Here is a 21,900-nt window from a genome sequence, read left to right as displayed (position 1 = left end):
GACAATTACTGGATCCCCTTTGAATGACACCAGTAGTTTAACCAATTGTTGAAACTGATCATTTTTTCTTCGTATGCTGGCATAATTTTGGGTGAGGGCAGGATGCTAGTCAGGGTCATACCAGCCTGGGCTACATGGTCAGAGAGAACCTCCATGCCGCTTTTCATGTAGTCCAGGGAGGTATGTCTCAGGTCATTTACGCCAGCATGTACAGTGACAGAGTCATATTTGTACTTGTTGTGGAGTGACCTGAGTGCATGTGTTATGTGGTGGATTCTGGCACCAGACAGGCAGCTTACGGTAACCTTCTCTTTGTTCAGTCTAGTGAGTGGGACGTCTGTGTGCCTGATGATAGAATCACTGATTACTAGTGTGTTAGGTGTGTTATTTAGCCTTAGGGGCGGTTTTTGCTTGGCACACTGACGTTGTGACATATGTGTTACCTGGTTTCTGTTGTTCATAGGTTGGTACTAGGCTATCAGCCCTAGGGCCTGTGCAAGCCCAGCAATAACAATTACCTGGATATTTCTTCCCACAATATTGACTTCTCCAGGCCCCTGTCTAGCAGGGCGACTGACATGATCCCCGGGGTGAATTTCCTATCTCCCATCCAATTATCAAGGTTCATTTTGAAGAGGGCCAATGAGGCGCTCTGCTTGATATGTATGGGCAGTCTATTCCAGAGTATGGGGAGTCTCTGGGTCAGGAACCTATCCCTCCAGCATGTTTTGTTCATTCTGATGACAAGGTTTAGATCCCTGGAGCATGTGACTCTGAGGGATTGGGATTTCTTTAAGTGGAGCATGTCCAACAGCTCAGGGTTTGACATGGCCTTGTATGTTATGCAGAGATCGCCTCTGAGTAGACGATATGCCACAGAGTATAGCTGAAGTTTTTTTAGACAGTCAGTATATGGCATCTGCTTTAGGCCTGTGATTCTTTTAGTGAGGTATTTCTGTGGCCTTTCCAGCTGTTGCAGATGTCTTGTGAGATACATACCAAACGAGGCATTATACTCTATAATGGGTCTAATGAGGGATGAGTACAGTGGGACAATGACCTCCTTTTTTCTGGATGAAAAGCCCTTAGTGATGAGGTGTGCCACATAGAAGGATTTCCTGACTGTTGTGGCAATGTGGTTATCAAAAATGTGACCACTGTCCACCTGTGTCCCTAAGTCTCTCATCACACTTTCGATGTTTAGTGTCCTGCCACCTATGTGGTAATTCATGGGTACATGTTTTTTTTTCCAAAGGGGATAACTATACATTTCTTGGCATTAAGCTTGAGCCCATGGCTCTGGCACCAGGCATCTGTTTCTGTAAGGCCCTTTTGTAGAATATCCACATCATTTGGGGATTCAATAATGGCTCCCAGTTTGCAGTCATCTGCAAACTTTGTTAGCCAGGGTCCCTTAGTGTTGGCCTGTGCTTCAGAGAAGTAGATGCCAAACAAGAGTGGTCCCAGGACTGAACCCTGAGGTACTCCACTTGTCTGGAGCTGGATTTGGAGTCGGCTACTTTTACTGTCTGGGTTCTGTCAGTAAGCCAGTTAGCAACCCATCGAGTGACGTAGGGATTTATGCCCAGCTTAGTAAGTTTATCTATGATTCCAGAGTGGGGGATGGTGTCAAAGGCCTTGGCGAGGACAAGATAGGCTGTGTGGACTGCCTTACCCTCGTCCACAGCTCTGGAGACTGATTCGAAGAAGTCAGTCAGATTCAGGAGACAAGATCGGCCCTTCACAAACCCAAACTGGATGGGGTCCAGTGTTTGAAGGTTGCCATTGTCTTTGTTTATAAGTTCCATGATAATGCATTCCATGCCCTTGCAAATCAGGCTTGTCAGACTGATGGGACGGTAGTTCCCGGGATCCAAGGTGGATCCTCCCTTTTGGAGCGGGATAACTGTAGCTGTGCGCCACTCAGTGGGCAGGAAGCCTGAGGTAAGGCTATGATTAAACATGACACTTAGGTGAGGTGCCAGTTCATTTTGTAGTTCATGTAGTACACAGCCTGGGATGTCATCTGGTCCGATGGATGCTGTATTCTTAGCTTTGGAGAGGGGTGGGGTGGGGGTTGCTTGGGTGTGTGCTTAGGAGGTCTCTGTTGTTTAGGCAGGTTCTTATTTAGAGCCTCCGAGTATCTTTTTGCGTGTTTCTGAGAGTTGTTTTCTGGTGCAGCTATGGCTGGTCTATGTGAGTCTGGTAATGTGGTGCTAGTGTTGCCCTTCTTCTTGTGACTGGTTGATCCAGTCGTGGGTTGAGAGAGCTTAGCCTCCAGTTTGGCTGTGTAGCTGCATCTCTCACATATGTTTGTGTTGGTTGGGAGGAGGAGGGGGTTGTCTGTGTACATGAGGCAATTTTAACATTGCCTCAGGATGCCCAGATTCACCAGTTGGACCGGAGAGCACACCTGAAGTTGTCCCTTGAACATGCCTGAATAGATGGTTGGGACTGTATTGCTGATTGGATGAGTAAAGAGGCTTATACTTCCTGAGTATAGGGCTGAAGTGCAAGCTGTAAGCTAGTGCTACTTTTAGTGAGTTTTAGTAAGTGCCGGTCTTAAATTACCTTATGTCTAGTGCTGGGTTGAAGTGTTTCAAGTTTCAAGGGAAAAACTGAAGTGCAGACTTTGTGGAGCCTGGAATAGTTTAACCGCAGCTAAACAGCGCTGCGCAAACCCGCGCTAAGCAGATTTTATACCAGGGAGATCAAAAAGGATAGAAATTAGCCCAAAATGGTGAATGAGCGACAAGTTGCTGGGCTGGGACCACTCCTTCAGGGACAGATAGGCTGCTCAGAGTTCCCTCTCTCACAGTGAACAAGGAAGCCACCTAATTATCCAAGTATGATATGGGCAACACAGGAACCTTTACCACAGTCCTGGATTCAGCAAAGCCTGAAAACTGGACTAGACTAGTTAAGAAAGGCGGGAAAACAAGGGATTTTTGTGGGGTTTTTTTTCAGAAACAACAGAAATGCAGAGCTTAAATTACTTTAAATACACAGAGGAGGCTAGCGCACTTGAGTGTGTAGCCTGCGACTATGTTACAGGTAACTTAAATGCAAAAACTACAAACAGCAACTTTTTTTGAAGTGCAACAAAGATATAAGTACAGTAAGCAATGCAGATATCACTAGGGATCCACAGAAGCGCTGAAAAGCCACATTTTAGGCGGAATTAGCGTTTCAGGGAAACAACAAGCAAAAACAATACTTAATCAAGTCTAAAGTCTCTCTTTTGTCTCTCGGTCACTTGTAGGACTCTGCAGGGCACCACAACGAGCTTGCTGAGCTGTATACAAGCGCAAAACTGCACTAAGTGGTTTTTATACCAGGGAGATCAAAAAGGATAGAAATTAGCCCAAAATGGCCAATGAGCTACAAGTTGCTGGGCTGGGACCACTCTTACAGGGACAGATAGGCTGCTCAGAGTTCCCTCTCTCACAGTGAACAAGGAAACCACCTAACTATCCAAGTATGATATGGGCAACACAGGAACCTTTACCACAGTCCTGGATTCAGCAAAGCCTGAAAACTGGACTAGACTAGTTCAGAAAGGTGGGAAAACAAGGAATTGTTTTATGTTGTAAGCAATGCAGATATCACTAAGGATTCACAGAAGCACTGAAAAGCTGTGTTTTAGGTGGAATTAGCGTTTCAGAGAAATAACAAGCAAACAAACACAAGCATACAAACAAAGCTAGATTCAGCAGGCCTGGATCTAGTCTATACTACAGCAAACAAGGTGTACCAATTTCAGTAAGAAACAGTTCAGATATGCAGGCACTATAAGCCTTTAACCAGAAATTCCCAGCTCAGAAGGGCAGAGTCCAGCCTCTCCCGGCACTATAAGCCTTTAACCAGAAATTCCCAGCTCAGAAGGGCAGAGTCCAGCCTCTCCTCCCACAAGAGTGCAGACCACGAACCCTCTTAATGTAAAATAACTGGCCTGAAGCCCAAGTGCTTAAACCAGAACTAATACACTTTTAGAATAACAGACACTGAGCCCTCAATCAGCAGTTCCCAACTTAGAAGGATGTAAGCTACCTGTTCTGCCACTACAGTGCAGACTACAAACCTTAATGTAAAACAACTGGTCTGAAGCCCATCTGCTTAAACTAAAGGCCTAGAAATGAGTTACACCAAGCAGTAATAAATACAATTGAATACTTTTAAGATGACGCAAAAGCAAAGAACAATTTATTTATTTATTTTTTTTTTTTGAGTGAGCAAATGAGATGGGCCCAGGAGGAGTATCCAAGTGCAAATTTACAAGAGGGGCGGGCAGTTTCAAAGCCACCAAGATTAACACCAAAACAAAAAAAAAGAGGGTGGGTAGGGACCTACTGAAAAAACAGTCAACTTCCAGCTAGATATTGCTCAATGCAACACAAACAAATTAATTTAAATTGTGTATTATTTGAAAAAAGTGCAGATAAAGATTTACTTAACTTCACTTATACGTTCAGTTGATTGCATGCAGGTCTTAGCTGGCCAAAGCTCACAGTTTAAGCCGAAAGTAATTCAAACTGTACCACTTATATAAGGCAGAAACTGAATAACAATTAAGTGAACTACCCCCACAGAGTCACAACTTCCAGCTCATATATATATATATACACACACACACACACACACACACACACACACACACACACACACACACACACACACACACACACACACACACACACGTCAGTACATCGTATATAGGTTATTGCTCATATATGGATGTTGTCCAGGACAGATGGGGTGTAGAAATAATGAGTGGACGAGGCTTCAGGAGGTCAGTTACAGTTACACAGATGGTTGGTGAAGAGGTATGTTTTAAGTAGGCTTTTGAAGAAGGGTGTGGAGTTTTGTAGTCTGAAGTCAGGGGGAAGGTTGTTCCACATTTTTGCTATTTCATGGGTAAATAGTGATTCCCCAGAGTTGTTTTTGTATCTATGAATCTATTTAAGACTTGTATTGGTGGCTGTAATGACAGAAGTTTGAGTGGACTTTTTTGGTGAAATGTTCTGAAATGGGCGGTTTTGTCATTATTGGTTCATATTTTTTGTTTCATTGCTTACTGGAAAATGTTCAAAACTACAAATTTAAAATGTACTCTAACAAGTGGTGATGTATTATACAAGAACTATTATTTAATACAATCAGGAATGTGAATCATAGAACACATGCATGTATGTATGGCCCTAAAAATGTTTGCAAAGGGCCTATGGTTTGAAACAACCCAAAACTAAATTTAATCTGCCACTGGCCAGATGCATTTTCTTTGAATGTGGGTTTCAGTACCATTTCAGTGAATGTGAGTTTTAAGGGCAGAGAAGTTTATTATTAAGTCTGTTTTCATTGTGACACTGTATTTTGTTTAAAAAATGTTTATTAGTGTTTGTGCTGTAAAATTTAAATTAAAAGTTTTAAACTAAATGCAGATGTCTGTAATCATTGTAGAAGTAAAGAAGAAAATAGTATGTACACTGAGAGGTTTGAACAATGTGTTTAAGGTAACTGGGGAGAAATAGCCAAGTAATGGGACACTAGAATGGCTGCGGGTGGGGGGATGCTTTGTGTGTGTGTGTGTGTGTGTGTGTGTGTGTGTGTGTGTGTGTGTGTGTATATATATATATATATATATATATATATATATATATATATATATATGTACGCGTGCGTGCCATGTCTGCCTGATTCATTACCCTGCCTAGATCCCCATTTGATCATGACCTGGATCTGAAGTAAGCGCTTTGTTTCTTACTGTTGCGGGTGTCCATGCATGAAAACGTGGTACATGATTGGAGAAAGCTTGGAAGGAACTACAAACAAGCCCAGACAGAACTGCGGTTATTTTTAAAATTAACATCAGCCTTCTAGTTGTATGGTGGTACAATGCAGTAGAGAGTTTTGCAGTCGAAAAAAGTATTTATTTTTGCTTAACTGAACCCAACGAACTGGATTAATAACAAGGGAATCAGCCAGGGCATTGTGGACTATTGGACTGAAGGTAAGCATATTTTTTAATGTGAGTGTAACAAGGGTTTCTTTCTTATTTTTGGACAGGGTGAGGAGGGATGGTGGCTATTCTGTAGAAATAAGGAGGCTGTGTAACACATTTTAGCTTGATGCAACATAATGCATGATTCTTGGAATGAATCTAGAAAGGGTAATCTGAGCCATTATGCTATTTCTTTTGAACGTGTGAATTCACTTTTCCAAGACTGTTGTACCATTGGAGACATTGTGTGGTAGGCTCATTTCAGGCTGTTGCTGTAACTTGTAATACAAGTGTAATTTGAATTAGAAGCATGCAACCAGATCACTCCTGTACTTGTAAAGTAGAATACGTTTAACTGTCGCAGGGCAATTATTATACATCTGTTAATGTATTTATTTGTCCTTTTTTAAAGGAGGATGGTGATGCAGTAGATGTATCTGCAGTGATCAGCTCCTGCACATTAACAGAAGCTCGATACCTTCTTGGACATTTCCTTTCCATGGTCATAAATAAGGTAATCTAATGAATGATGTACTTTTTTGTGAAACCAGTTCTAGCATCTTCCATTTGTGGTTTTCTAATGTAGTATACTCTTTGTACACAATTGTGAAAACTGGAGATGAGAGCATTCTGCTTTTATTTGAAAACAGGGTCTCCAGTCAGCCCAGAAAGAGGCTCAAGTTAAAGTCCTTGAAGGGAGGTTAAAGCAAACTGAAATTACTAGTGCCACTCAGAACCAACTGTTGTTCCACATGTTGAAAGAGAAGGCTGAAGTAAATCCAGAGCTAGATGCCCTGCTCGGTAATGCCCTACAAGGTAAAAAAAAAAAAAAAAAAAAGTGCTTTATATTACTGCATTGGCATATGGGTGGTTTAAATTATGCATGCTATACACACAATGTAGTGTAGTTTCTTGTTTGAATAGATGCTGCATTTAAGTGTTCTTAAGCCAATGCACTTTTGAAATATCTTTGAACCTAATTAAAAAATAAGGATCTTTAAGACCAATTTTTATTCTGTAGAAAAATGAGTACTACACTTCTTGAAAATTTGTATATCAACAGTGTACCCTATAGCTGCTAATTTGCACTATAAGAGAATATTACCTATATCTGTAGTAGAGAGATATCTTCCTTGAGGAGAGACGCATACTGCATTTATGTGAAAAATGGTAGTGATAGTGATAACCCCAGTCTAAAAAGAAGGGTAAAGGGTTTACAGTCTTTTCTTCCCAGCATATATCATCTATCTCAAATCATGATGATAGCTTGCTTGTAATAAACTTTGCTAGATCTGTTTTGTTGCTTAGCAGACCAATTTATCAACAGCAGTACTAAAACGGTATGACTAAAAGAAAAAAGTGCATCTTACATGAACTGTAGCCAGAAATATCTTCTCGTTTCCACTCTTCACAGCAGCAGTGTGAGATCTCCATGACTTTTCAAGAGTTTCAGTGTTAAGATTCATTCATTTTGTTTAATTGTTTCTTCCCATCAGTGTTAGAGAAGAATGCTACAAAACAGGAAGTAAACCAACCTTTTCATGTCTTTTCCACCAAATGCAGAGAGAGACAACTTTACTGTGCATCCAGTAATTATTTAGTGTCAGTGGTGCAACAGATGTAAACTCGCCTTTGGTGCAGATGGCTGTGGATTTATTCCCACACCAGGTCAATTGCTTGATGACACTACAGTGCAGCATAAAGGGGTACTGTACTCCTGAGTATGCCTTCCTTCAGATCAGATGTTAAACTTAGGCCCCATCTGCTTAAGTTGGTGGTGTATCAGGTAGATGTAAAAGATCCCACAGCACATATCGAAAAGAATAGGGGTTCTTTATTTATAAATAAAAAGAACTGTTATTTATAATATGTTTACAAATGTATAGATATATAAATCTATTTACACATATTCAAAACTTCCTTTGCAATCTTACCACATTTTCATCCCTATTAGACCCCCCACACTTTTTTCTGTAACCACCATCTGATTTTACTTAATATTCTTCCTAAATCCATTTACCATTAAACATAATTTCATTTATTCTTCTTTCATTCCATGTAACATATAAAATTTTTATCTATTCTTTTAACATATTCTTTACTTCTGTTCTTATAATAGCCATACTCAGTCATATCCATGTTTATTTTATCCACTTCTTTTATATTTAAAAAAATAAATCTTTACTTAGTTTTCCCCGTAACATTTTTACTATTTTACATTTCAAAAACACATGCTTCATAGTTTCTTCTTGACAAAGTAAACCTCACTTTTTCACTTTTCTTTTTTATGTGGTATATTTCTTTTTACTGGTAAATTATCTGTTACCAGTCTCCACAAAAAAAAAAATCTTAACATTGTACTTTTTGATTGCACCATTTGCACCTTATTTTTATAGCTTTATTTTTTTCTTCTGTTAGATTTTCCCATGGTTTTACATAGTGTTTTAGCATTGCATTCTTATACCTTGCTTTTCTTTTTCTATACATCAATTTTTATTTTCCACAAAAATATTTTTCTTGGTAGCATTTTATTTCTTTATTTATACAGTTTTTTTCTCTCTCACTTTTTTTTACCATACCCCAGAATTTATCATATTTATTTTTATACAGTTTTACTACTAATCTCTGATCTTTTTCATTTATCCACTTTCACACTTTGTAAAAAATGTAATTGAGCAGTATATAAACCACTGAGTTAATTAACACTAAACCTCCTTCCTCTTTATTTACATACAAAACTCCTCTTTTTTTGCTGGGTTTAATCTAGAATCCCATATTAATGAAAAACATATTTACAATAATTCCTTTTCAGATACAGTTGGCAACATAAGTATACTTGCTAAGTATACTATTTTCCCATCAGTACTGAATTTATCAAATAAGCCTTTTTCTGTATGGTGATTTATATCTGCTCTAGAAAAGACAGGCTTGTTTCATTTCTTATATTGTTTTTCCCAACTGAGTCCACTTGCAACCTTTATTCCCAAATGTTATACCTAACACAGAAATTTCATTCATTGTAAAATATATACCCCCTATCTTTACTACATCACCTAAACATTTACTTTTCTCTTTATTTAAAACTGTCCCTATAAGTTACTTTTTTATCCATATTTTGCTTTTTGCAATTATTATAATGTCATCTGCATATGTTAACAGAACTGGAATTGTTAACCTTTCAGGTGTTATATGCCCGACCTCCTTCATTTTGCAGTTTATTTCATATAGTATCACATTCATAACTAATGCAAAGAGTATACAACTCATTGAACATCCATGTCTTACACTGTTCTTCATAGGTACCTCTTGGCTTTACCAACCATTTAAAAATCTCACTTCTATTATAATCTTTTATTATTACCCATAAGATTTCATGTCCAGTTGTATCAAATGCCTGATTAAGGTCCCCTATCACAATTTTTGTTTCTCCTTTTCTATTCATAATATCATTCACAGTTTCTCTGACTGTCATTAATAATTCTTGACTGCCATTCTTCTTTATATTGTACTACATTATATTTAACATTTTAGTTTCAAATCTCTTTTGTATTTTTTTCATAAAAATCTTAATAATCAGTATTAATACTATTGGTTTCCATTTTTAATTGTCTTCTGTCTTCCTTATTCTATCTGAATTTGAGTATTCCACTGCATAATTCTTTATACACAAAACCTTAATTTAACCTTTCATTCAAAATCTTTAAAAAATATTTTTTTGACATTTCTTAAATTTTTGTATATTTCATAACCTATTGAATCTGGTCCTGCAGCCGAATCTATATTTACTTGTCCTAATACTTTATCTAGCTTAATTAAAGACATCTCCTTTTCCAACACTTTTTTTCTCTTTTTCTGTTGACTTGTTTTACTTTCCATGTTTTTCACTACCTTATTTTTTTCTGCAAACATGTCTAGTACATACTGCACACTACGCATAATCTTTTCCTGAGTTCTTTCTAGTTCTCCTTTTATATTTTTAATTATTTTATTATTCTAACATGTATTTTTCTTGATTTCTTTCATATTGTTTTTCTTTGTCAAAGTACTTGCTATCATTATGTTCTAAATCATTCAAATCATCATATATGTTCTTTCATATTTTCTTTCACTACTTTTCTCGCATCATATTGCCCCTATAAAAAAAATATTTTTTATATTTTTTCTTAAATATCATCAACCATTCAGACCAGTTTTTATAAAATGTTCTCAAAGTAATATGATCTTTCCATAACTATTACTAATTTCTTTCCTTCTCCATTCTATGCTTTCTCATTTATCCTTTCTGGTCATTTGCCTATTTTTATTTATTCCTTGTTTTCCTTTATCTCTACCCATCGTGAGAGATAATCAGAAAATTCTGTTCAACTACCTCCAATTCTCTTATAACTAAACCTTCTGATACTATAAAATAATATATTTTAGTTCTATACATACCCCTTTTGTAAATCCATTATTTTTTGTCCAAGGGTTTTAACTTACCCAATGTTATACAGTGGATATAAAAAAATTACACATCCCTGTTAAAATGCCAGCTTTTTGTGATATAAAAAAAGGAGACCACAAAACAATCATTTCAAAACTTTTCCCACCTTTTATGTGACCTATAACCTGTACAATTCAATTTAAAAACAAATCTGTTAGGGGGAAAAAATACAATAAGTTGGTTGCATAAGTGTGCACACCCTTAAACTAATACTTTGTTGAAGAGCCTTTTGATTTAAATGCAGCATTCAGTCTTCTTGGGTAGAAGTCTTATCAGCATGGCACATCTTGACTTGGCAATATTTGCCCACTCTTCCTAACAGAAGCACTCCAAATCTGTCAGACTGCTAGGGCATCTCTTGTGCACAGCCCTCTTCAGGTCACCCCCACAGATTTTCTATTGGATTTAGGTCTGGGCTGTGGCTGCGCAATTCCAAAACTTTAATTTTCTTTTGGTGAATCCATTCTTTTGTTGATTTGGATGTATGCTCAGGGTCATTGTCATGTTGAAAGGTGAAAGTCCTCTTCAGCCTTCTAGCAGATGCCTAAGGTTTTGGGCCAAAAGTGACTGGTATTTGGAACTGTTCATAAGTCCTTCCACCTTGACTAAAGCCCCAGTTCCAGCTGAACAAAAGCAACCCCAAAGCATGATACTGTCACCACCATGCTTCACTGTGGGGATGGTGTTTTTTTGGTGATGCGAAGTGTTGTTTTTTCACTAAATGTACCTTTTGGAATTGTGGCCAAAAAGTTAAACCTTGGTCTCATCAGAACATAACACATTTTCCCACATGCTTTTGGGAGATTTGATGTATTGTTTTGCAAACTTTAGTCTGACATGGATGTTTTTCTGTGTAAGAAAAGGCTTCCGTCGTGCAACCCTTACCCCATAACCCAGACATATGGAGAATTCGGGAGATTGTTCTCACAGTAGTCATGGCCGGCCTTAGGCATAGGCGAACTAGGCGATCGCCTAGGGCGCTGTACAAGAAGGCCTCGTAAAGGGCGCAATTTGTGTTTATTTATTTTAATATTCTTATTATGCAAACGCATAATAAGAAAGTAAATTAATTAAAATAAATAGGGCGCCAGAATCATAGGGAGAGTAGAGGGCAGAGAGCGCCCCCCCCCCCCACACTTATATACTTTCCAGGTTGGCCAGGACTTGAACTAACAAAAAAAATCTTCACTCCGTGGTAGTGGAATAGGTAGTGGAGTCTTCTCCTTTAAGAAGGAACATACATGCGTCATGTGACTCACGTCCACGCACGCCAACATGGCTGCAAACACGTTCTACAGTTGCAACAGCAATAAACAAGCAGAAGGGTTAACGCCATGTGTACGCGTGTGGGCTTTTCAGATTAAAAAGAGGGTAAGTGCATGAGTGTGTCTGTGTAGTTTACACTGGGCTTCTGTGTGCGAGAGAAAGTGTGTGTGAGTGTATTTCTGAGTTTGTATGTTTGGAAATAGCAGCTATTAATAAGGTTTTAAAAAAAAGAAAACCACCAACAGCAAAGAAAATTAGAAAACACAATTTCACCAGCACATCACCAGCAGTTCTTTATTCAAAACAGCGATCTGGTACCTCGACAATTCACCTTCATGGATCCAGATCGCTGTTTTGAATAAAGAATTGCTGGTGATGTGCTGGTGAAATTAATAAGGTTTGTCTAAAAGGATAGTCCCTTATGATCAGGTTGTATAAACTTTCAAAATGTGGCAGGGACTATAGACTCAGGGAACCCCACTACCTCAGAAGTCCTTCTGGGAAAAATGGTTATGTAATTTTTGCCTCAAAAAGTTACTTATATATCTTAAACAGGGTCTATTTGCAGTGAATTCTAATGACTTCAACTCCTAGGTTTTAGATGAGTAAAGAAAAAGGTAACACTGTATAAGATTGATTAAAGTACATAGTCACCATATAGTTTTCTCACTGAGATGCAGAACAGCTTTGTACTCCTCTGTGCATTGATTATGATGTAAGCAAGTTAACAGGTGATATATAGATGAAAGAAAGTTTTACTATAAGAAATCAGGATAATAATGTTGATTGAATTACATCTGCTACTATTGTTTTTCTTAAGATTTGGATAGGGTTTAGCTTATAAAATAATTGCTTATTTTTCTGCTGACTAATTCACTGAAGAATCTTGTCAAACAAAATTTCCCTATAAAGCTTAGCTAAAAGAAATGTGAATAAATGATGTCTTCTGCTGTTCTTTTTAAAGATTTGGATAAGATTTAGCTTATAAAATAATTGCTTTTTCTGTTGCCTATTTCATCATGGATTGCTGCAGGTGAAAAAAATGGCTGTGATTTAAGATTTCCTTTTTTGATGAATCTTACAATGAGTGGGGCATTGTATTATTGAAGATCAGAGCTCTCAACCTATTATTTGCCCCCCCCCACACACACACAAACTTTACCCGCCAACAACTATCACTTTTTTCTTACAGCTAACACCCCTGGTCAATTTCCTTCTCCCCGAAGCCCATGTATCCATTGATGAGACATAGATCTCCATTGTCCGTAATGTTATACAGTTCCCAGATTTTGCCTCACATTTTTTGTCTTGTCCATCTAAAATATTTGATCTGATAAATCACTGAGGTGAAATGTCAGTCAATAATGCATTTGATTTTCAGCCCTCATTTCCTTCAGAAAATGCATGCTAAGACAAATGCTGTTATTCTAGCAACTTTCTAAGTCTATAAGAGCAATATTTATAAAATCTGTCCCTGTTTGGGGACATTTGACCGCCCCTTTATTTTAGGCTTCGTTCAGATTTCTTGTGCTAAGATGTTGAGAGTTAAGGAGGCATGGTATGTAATGTCCTAGTTGCTGATTTATTGGTTGCATTTTGAGAGGGGATAGGGGTTCTGCATTCCTTAGTGTGCCATCCTTTGTTTAAGATGCCTAGTTACTATGAATTTGTCTGTTTCTCAGTCATTCTCTGTTGCAATATTATCAGTGTACCACTTTTTCTTTAATGCAGCCTATGCAATTAATTCAAGGGCAGCAAGCACTGAATTTGTAGATGGAAAAGTGTAATGTAAAGTTCTTTGCCAGTAATAGCATCTTCATTAGTTACAAATCTCTCTAATGTATAATTATTCAGATGATGTTTACTTCTGCAGAGAATGTGCTTATTCACTGATACTGTTTGAGAATCCTTTTACGGTTAAAATGTTCTGAAATGGGCAGGTTTGTCATTATTGGGTCATACATTTTGTTTCATTACTTACTGGAAAAATGTTCAAAACTACAAATTTAACACGCTGTAACAAGTGTAAATGTTTTCAGTGTGCAACTAGCTGTTTTTTGTTTATCAAATGGCACACTGTGTTGTAGAATGTGAAAGCAGCGTTAGTAGTATAAATTGCCTTTGGTGCTGAAGGCTGTGGATTCCACACTCACATCATGTAGATGGAGTGTTGATATGCAGTGCCTATATGATTGTTGATTATTTGGTGCATTATAAGGGGGGGGTAAGGGGATGTTCATCGTGTTTCACTGGTGCAGTCATGACTGTAGGGTTCTCCCCTGCTGGCAGGCAGCCCTCGGTCGGCCAGAATCCCAAAGTCTGGGTCCGGCGTCGGCTGTTCAACCCTGCTCCTTGACGTCAGAGCGCCAAGAGTATAAAGCTGACAGCCGACGCCATCTTCTCCAGTCTTTCTTGCCGTGCGGTGATAGCAGTTCACAAGTGCCAGTCGGTTGACTCCTGATGAATATTTCTACGTACTTCGGTCCAAAGACTTACTTCTCCACTCAAAGCTAAGTACCCCGTTGGGGAAACTTTTTTCTTGCTCCACTCCGATGTCAGAAAAAGTTAATAATTGTATTTCATGTGGGAACCAAATACCTCATAAGGATTTTCATTCTTACTGTATTCCTTGCTTGGGCCCTGACCACGACGTAGCTAGTTGTCGGTTTTGTGCTAGATTCAATCAACGTACAATTAAGCGAAGGTACGATTTTGCTTTTCATTACTTCGGTAGACGCTTTAACTACAAAATGTCGTCGGATACGCTTCCATCTACCGGAGTTCACAAGCGTCGGAAGGATAAAGACAGGCCTCCAAGGTCCAAATCTGATGATAGCGCACATGTGGAGCCAGCTTCAGGTTCGGCCATCGTCAGTGAGGCGCTTTTGCAGCCCCTGTCATCGGCCATTTCAGAACCGACGGCCGAAACGGACTCTCATGAGGAGCCAACCAGGCCTTTAAATATCTCTGTTGCAGGACCTTCGGACAACGCTCCTTTGGATGGGTCCGGAGCCGCTGTGCAGGTACCGCCTTCCGAAGGGGTTTTCAGGCCTACTCAGCTTCAAGTAAAGGCAAAGCCAAAGGCAAAGACTCCTTCTAAATCAAAGGCTTCAACACAGGCCTCTTCTGAACCGGCTCCCAAGTCACAGAAACAGTTACTCAAGATGGCGGAGGGTTTACTTACAATGATTAGGGGTTCTCATCCCCCTCCAGACAAAAGGCCAAGGCAGGATGTTTATTATGATTCCTCTGATCAGGCTTCTGTTTCCTCAGTTTCTTCTTCTGATCAGGAATATTCTTTTCCTCCTTATGAGGATTCTGATGCAGAAGAATCCATTCCTTCAGCTTCTCCTCCTGAGGATTTTTCTTTTGGGGAAACTCTGCATGAAATGAGGGAACATTTTCACTGGGAAGGACAGGAGTATTCAGAATCCAAGAAAAGACTGAGGGATTTTCTTCTTCTTCCCCAACATAGACCCCTGGCTATTCCTCCTGTTTTGGATATTGTGGATGATGCTTTTTCGGAGGCTAATTTAACCCCTGATTCTTTTCCTCCTGCTACTGTTAAGCCTGATAGGTACTACAGGGTTCCTGATTCCCATCAGTTTTTATACAAGAATCCTACTGCTGACCCTGAAACCATTTCTCAGGGTCCTAAAGGTGTTAAGGCCGCTACTGCCAAAAATCCTATTCCTACTGAAAAGGATTCTCGAGCCTTGGAAAGATGGGGCAAAAAGGTGTACACTTCTGCTACTTTGTCCATTAGGGCTTTAAACTGTCAGTTTCATATGCTTAAATATCAGCATTTTCTCTTGTCTGTCTTAAAACAGAAATTTACTTCCATTTCTGCCTGTGCAGAGGATAAGGAATTACATGACTTATTTCATGCCACTGAACAAGTTGGGAAGCATGTTTTACAGTGTGGATTTGAGGCCTTGGAGGCTTCTTGTAGAGCTGCGACCTCTGGCACAGTCATTAGAAGACATGCATGGCTAAAGGAACAAAATTTACCTGAACAAGTAAAGGCTAAATTATTGGATGCTCCTGTTCAGCATAATGTTTTGTTTGGATCTAAAGCTGAAGAGGTGATTAAAAAGATGGAGGATAAGGCGAAATCCATGCAAACAGTTAAAGATTTCTTACAAGTACAGCCTCCTAGATTTAGCAGGAATTGGCCATCAAAAAACTGGTCCTTTCCCTCTTCAGACAGGCCTCAATGGGGTAGATGTAGACGCTCCAGAGGGAGGCCTCAAACACAAGCTGCTTATAGACCAAGGCAATGGACTGCTTCTACCCCTAGGGGAGGAGAGAACAGGCCACAGTCTCAAAGGAAACAAACTCAATGACTCCCTCTGTTGGGCTGCAGGAACATCTTGCCTGGAAGCCCCCCTCGGAGGAAAACTCTCTCTTTTTTACCAAAATTGGACTCAAATAACCCAGGACAAATGGGTTTTGGATGTGATTTTAAGAGGTTACAAATTCCATTTTCATACTTTGCCAAGGCCAAGCGGATGGCCAGACCTTCCAAAACATCAATGGACGGAGGCTTTAAACCAGGTGGAGGCTCTTTTGGCTATGAATGCCATAGAACTGGTACCTCTTTCAGAGATGGGAAAAGGGTTTTACTCAAGGCTCTTTCTAATCCCAAGAAAGCAAAATTCATGGAGACCCATTCTGGATCTGTCAGTCTTGAACACCTTTCTAGAGATTCCAAAATTCAAGATGCTTACTCTACAGCAGTTACTTCCAATGCTGTCCAAAGATGCATGGATGGTGACTTTGGATTTAAAGGAGGCATATTTACACATTCCCATCAGGCAGGATCACAGAAAATACCTCAGGTTCAAGGCCGGATCGAGGCACTTTCAATTCTCTGCACTGCCCTTTGGATTGTCTACTGCGCCCAGGGTCTTCACCAAATGCCTGGCTCCAGTAGTAGCTTACTGCAGATTCAAGGGAATTCAAATTTACCCTTATCTGGACGATTGTCTAATTCAGGCAGACAGCAAGGATGTCTTACTCCAGCATCTAGACTTTGTACAAAACCTCCTCAAATTCCTGGGATTCTCTGTAAACATATAAAAGTCAAATTTGACACCTTCACAACAGATAATTTTTCTGGGTGCTCTTCTAAACACTACAACCCAGATGGCATTTCTGACATCCGAAAAACAATTACAGCCGGCATCAACTTTCAAAGCCTTGGCAACTCTAACCCATCTATCTGCAAGGAAATTCCTGCAGGCTTTGGGTTACATGGCCTCCTGCATCCTTCTCGTACCATATGCAAGACTACACATGAGGAAAATACAGTGGTACCTAAAAAGTGTATTGTCTCAGCATTACCACAGTTTGGACATACTGATTCCTGTCCTTCCTTGCCTTCAAAAGGAATTTCTTTGGTGGTCCAGGGCATGTGCTCTAAACAAAGGGAAGCCCTTCCGTCTACCTCCTGCCTCTCAGATTCTAACCATGGACGCCTCGGATTATGCTTGGGGAGCCCATTTTCAGGGCAATTGTCTGCAGGGCCTTTGGACAAAGGATCAGAAGCACCTGCATATTAACTTAAAGGAAATGTTAGCCGTTCAGAAAGCTCTATTGGCCTTCAGGAATCTCATACAACCAGGACAACTACTAATACGGACAGACAACACCACAGTTGTGTGGTATATAAACAAGCAAGGGGGATCTCATTCCTACCCCCTTTGCAGACTAACCATGGATTTATGGAACACAGCTCTAGCTTGCAATCTGGATCTTCAAGCTCAATTTCTACCAGGGAAACAAAACTTACTGGCAGACAGTTTGAGCAGAAACCTTTCGGATCCACACGAGTGGATGCTGGACACCAAAATATTCAGGATGATAACAGCAGTATGGGGATGTCCTCACATTGATCTCTTTGCATCCCATCTAAATCATCAGCTACAGAATTTTTGCACCAGGACATTCCACAGAGAGGCTTGGAAAGTGGATGCCCTGTCATTCAGTTGGAGGAACCTCTCGGGATATGCCTTTCCACCTCTACCTCTTCTTCCACGAGTTTTATTGAAGATAAAACAGGACAAACCCAAGATGATAATCTTGTTGGCTGCGAATTGGCCTCTGCAGTTTTGGTATCCAACTCTAATAAACCTATGCCTGGAGCCCCCTTGGATTCTATCTCCGTCTCCGAACCTTCTGTCCCAACATCAGGGTCAGGTTCTACACTCTCATGTCAGAACTCTCAGCCTGGCGGCCTGGTTAATCCAGGGCCCTTGATTTCTTCTTTCCTACCCAAGCAGGTTATGGATGTCATTTTAGAAGCCAGACATCCTAGCACTAGGAAATCTTATGTAGGAAAATGGAAAATATTTTGTTCCTGGATGCAGGCTCAGGATTCTGATCCTCTTCTTCCTAACATTACTTTAATTCTACTTTACTTGACGGATCTCTTACATAAGGGGCTCTCTTTCTCTTCCATTAAGATCCATGCTTCTGCTATTTCTGCTCATTATAATTCAGACCCTCCCATCTTTTCCCACCAGCTCATGAGACAGTTCCTCAGAGGAGCTAAGAACTTGAGACCTCCTAGATCTCCTCCTATTCCTGCTTGGGATCTCAATTATGTTTTGGAAAAACTAACTTTGCCTCCTTTTGAGCCTGCCGCTTCTGCTAACATCAAGTTTTTATCTTGGAAGACAGCTATCCTGTTGGCACTAACCTCTGCCAGGAGAGTTTCAGAGTTACAAGCTCTTATGGCGGTGGAACCTTATATTATTTTTCATCAAGACAGGGTATCTTTGAGGACTAATCCGACTTTCATGCCTAAGGTGGTTTCCAAAGTGGCTTTAAATCAAACTATCTACTTGCCAACCTTTTTCCCCACTCCTCAAAATAAAGGGGAAAGGATCTTACATTCCTTGGATGTACATCGACAGCTACGTTTTTACCTGAACAGAACCAAGGACATCAGAAAATCAGAACAATTGTTTGTTTCTTATGCTTCAAGTTCCCAAGGTAAAGCCATTTCTAAACAAACTATTTCTAAATGGATTGCTCATGGAATCAGATTTTGTTATTCACACCATGGAAAGCAAATCCCAGGGAGCATACGGACTCATTCCACCAGAGCTGCTGCCACTTCTGCAGCCTTCCTCAGGGGAGTTCCTACCAAGGACATTTTGGAAGCTGCAACTTGGAGTTCAGTGCATACTTTCTCTAAGCACTACAATTTGCCTCTCTACTCTAAGTCTAGGGCAGGCTTTGCCTCTGCAGTCTTGCAGGGCCTTTTAGCCGCCCCTCATTTATGACCACCTCCCTTTCTTTCAGCTTTGGGATTCTACCCTGCAGTCATGACTGCAACAGTGAAACACGATGAACATAGTACAGTTCTGTACACCTACCATAAATGTAGATGTTCGAGTGTCTTCACTGTTGCAGTCTGGGTTTCCCTCCCTCCTGTCCCCTCTTATTTTTACTTTTGTGTGGTTCCTTTTTTCACCATTCTTCTGAGGTGTATTTGCAAAGGTTTTGGGACCATTTTCATTTTGGGACTCCTGACATCTGGGGCAAGAAAAACTGGAGAAGATGGCGTCAGCTGTCAGCTTTATACTCCTGGCGCTCTGACGTCAAGGAGCAGGGTTGAACAGCCGACGACGGACCCAGACTTTGGGATTCTGGCCGGAAGTCTTGAGTGGCCCTTTATTCTTGAAATTTTCTGAAATGGGTAGTGTTTAGTTCATAAATTTTGTTTCATTGTTTATTAAAAGAATGTTTAAAACTACAAATTTAAAACATATTCTAACAAGTGGCGCTGTATTATACAAGGAATATAATACAAGGAATATAATTCGATACAATCAGGAAAGTGAATTAAAAAATAAATACATGGTGTGCATGGCCTTAAACAAATGTGTGCAAGGAGTCTGTTTTGAAAACTGCCCAAAGGTAAACTTAATTCTCCACCAACCAGATGCATTTCTATAAATGTGGGTTTTCATGCTGTTTCAATGAATGTGAGTTTTGCCATTTCAATGAATGAGTTTCAAAGGCAGAGAAGTTTACTGCTCGTGTAAGTCTGTTTTCTCTGTGAGACTGTATTGTTTGTTTATCAAATGGCTATCTGTGTTTGTGCTATTTCAATATCTGTAATCATTGTAGAAGCAAATAATAGAACATAAGGGTGGTAACTGGTGAGATAACCAAATAATGGAACACTGGAATGGCTGAGGAGGGGCTGCTGCTGCTGCTGGAGGTTGCTGCAGGAGGGGCTGGTCTGGGGTGGTGGTCTATTACCCTTCCTAGAACCCTATTTGACCGTGATCTGGCTGTGGTATTTCAAGTAGAAAATACTTATGTAAAGGTAGTTGCAGTTTAAGAAGTTGCATTTTAGCAACGAAAACGTGCTTTACTAGTTGGAAATATTGGCGTTAACCTCTGGATATACTTGTGTTAATAAAGAAAGTTTTTATACCAGCGTTTTCCATCACTTGGTACTTGGATATTTATTGGCTCGATCCCTGAAGCTGTGTCTTGGCTGGATTTTGTTGTCTACAGCTTCCCTTAGTTTTTTGGTTATTAGTTGCAGTTTAACTACATTACAAGGTATCTTTTTCTTCCTATGCATTTAAATAATTTAAGGAAATGACTGGAGTGGCTTTTTTGGGGAATGACCAGTGGGTGTGGCTCAAATTGGGGTGTTTCATGAGTGTGGTGTAGGTGGGGCTTAAGGGCGCTAGAGCACTACTTCGCCTAGGGCACCATTTCGGCTAAGGCCGGCCCTGACAGTAGTACACAACCAGTTCTTGCCAGACATTTCTGCACCTCCTTCAGTGTTGCTGTAAGTCTCTTGGCAGCCTCCCTGACCAGTTTTCGTCTTGTCATTTTATCAATTTTGGAGGGATGTCCAGTTCTTTGCAGCATCACTGTTGTCCTGTATTTTTTCCACTTTTTTATGACTGTCTTCACTGTGTTTCATGGTATATCCAATGCTGTGGGAATTTTTTTGTACCCTTCGCCTGACTGATACCTTTCAACAATTAGATCCCTTTGATGCTTTGTAAGCTGTCTGCGAACCATGGCTTTTGCTATAGCAGGCAAATGAGTAAATGTCAGGAAAATCCTACTAGGACAGCTGAAATTTATTTGGGTTTAATCAGAGTCTCTTTAATTGATGGGCAGGTGTGTACCCAAGAAGATTGAATGATGTCATTAAATCAAAAGGTGCTTCAACAAAGTATTAGTTTAAGGGTGTGCACACTTATGCAACCAGCTTATTTTACAGTTTTTTTTTTTTTTTTTTTATATATTTTCCCCGTAACATATTTGTTTTTCAGTTGAATTATACAGGTTATAGGTCACATTAAAGGTGGGAAAAGTTTTGAAATTATTTTTATATCACAAAAACCTGGCATTTGAAATAAGGGTGTGTAAACTTTTTATAACCACTGTAACTTCTAACATTTTTCTTATATCATTTCCTTTCTTTTTATGCTTGCCTCTTAAATCACAATTAGTATTCTTTTGTTATAATCATTTTTATCATGTCATAGTCTAAAATCTGATGAAATCAGCATTCCCTTTCTTTGCAATTAGTATAAGCATATAATTTTAGAATTCTATATGCTTTTTTTCATTTTAAATCTACAATGGTTAATCTTCCCATTTTTGCTGAAGTTACCATCTAATATCTTTACTGTATTTCTACAGAATACAGCTATTCCAGAACATCTCATTTCCTAAATTCCAGATTATCTTTCCTCCCCATAGTTTGTGTGTAATCTTTCATTTGTTAAAAATCTTGTGTCTTCAAATATAAGTACATCAAATCACATGTATTACACCACTCCAAAATCTCCATTCTTTTTACTATATTTTAATACTATTCACATTTACAGAAAGCACTCTAAAATTTTAATTTTCCCTTTTCCTTCTATTCATGGTTTCATAAGTTCATAGCTAATTACTAGGCTAGCTTTCTTAATAGGCCATTCTAAGCCTAGCCAATTTCCCTCCCAAAGGTGAGAATCAAACACTGTATCTTGTGTTTGTGTGTCATGCATCTTACAAATTATATAAACTCCCAAGCATTAGCTGTATGTATTCTTTTTCATTTCTTTTTTCTTTTGTACTTATCCCTTTAAATTTTCTCTTTTTGTCTTTTATCCTTTTA

The 21,900-nt window shown here is 39.3% G+C and overlaps 1 protein-coding gene across 1 annotated transcript in view; it reads left to right on the top strand.

The window, feature by feature from the left end:
- Window positions 1–21,900, top strand: part of LOC122815018 (kinesin-like protein KIF21A) — a 1,294,913-nt gene that overhangs the window by 691,244 nt on the left and 581,769 nt on the right. Inside the window, exons 20-21 of the mRNA XM_044087270.1 lie at window positions 6,411–6,512; window positions 6,649–6,814. Of these exons, the coding sequence (XP_043943205.1) occupies window positions 6,411–6,512; window positions 6,649–6,814 (268 nt within the window). The remainder of the gene's footprint in view (window positions 1–6,410; window positions 6,513–6,648; window positions 6,815–21,900) is intronic.

The sequence above is a fragment of the Protopterus annectens genome, chromosome 11.part0 (genome assembly GCF_019279795.1).
Source record: "Protopterus annectens isolate FY-2018-M chromosome 11.part0, PAN1.0, whole genome shotgun sequence".
In the NCBI taxonomy this organism is placed as follows: domain Eukaryota; kingdom Metazoa; phylum Chordata; order Ceratodontiformes; family Protopteridae; genus Protopterus; species Protopterus annectens.
This window is presented reverse-complemented; position numbering and strand designations above follow the sequence as displayed.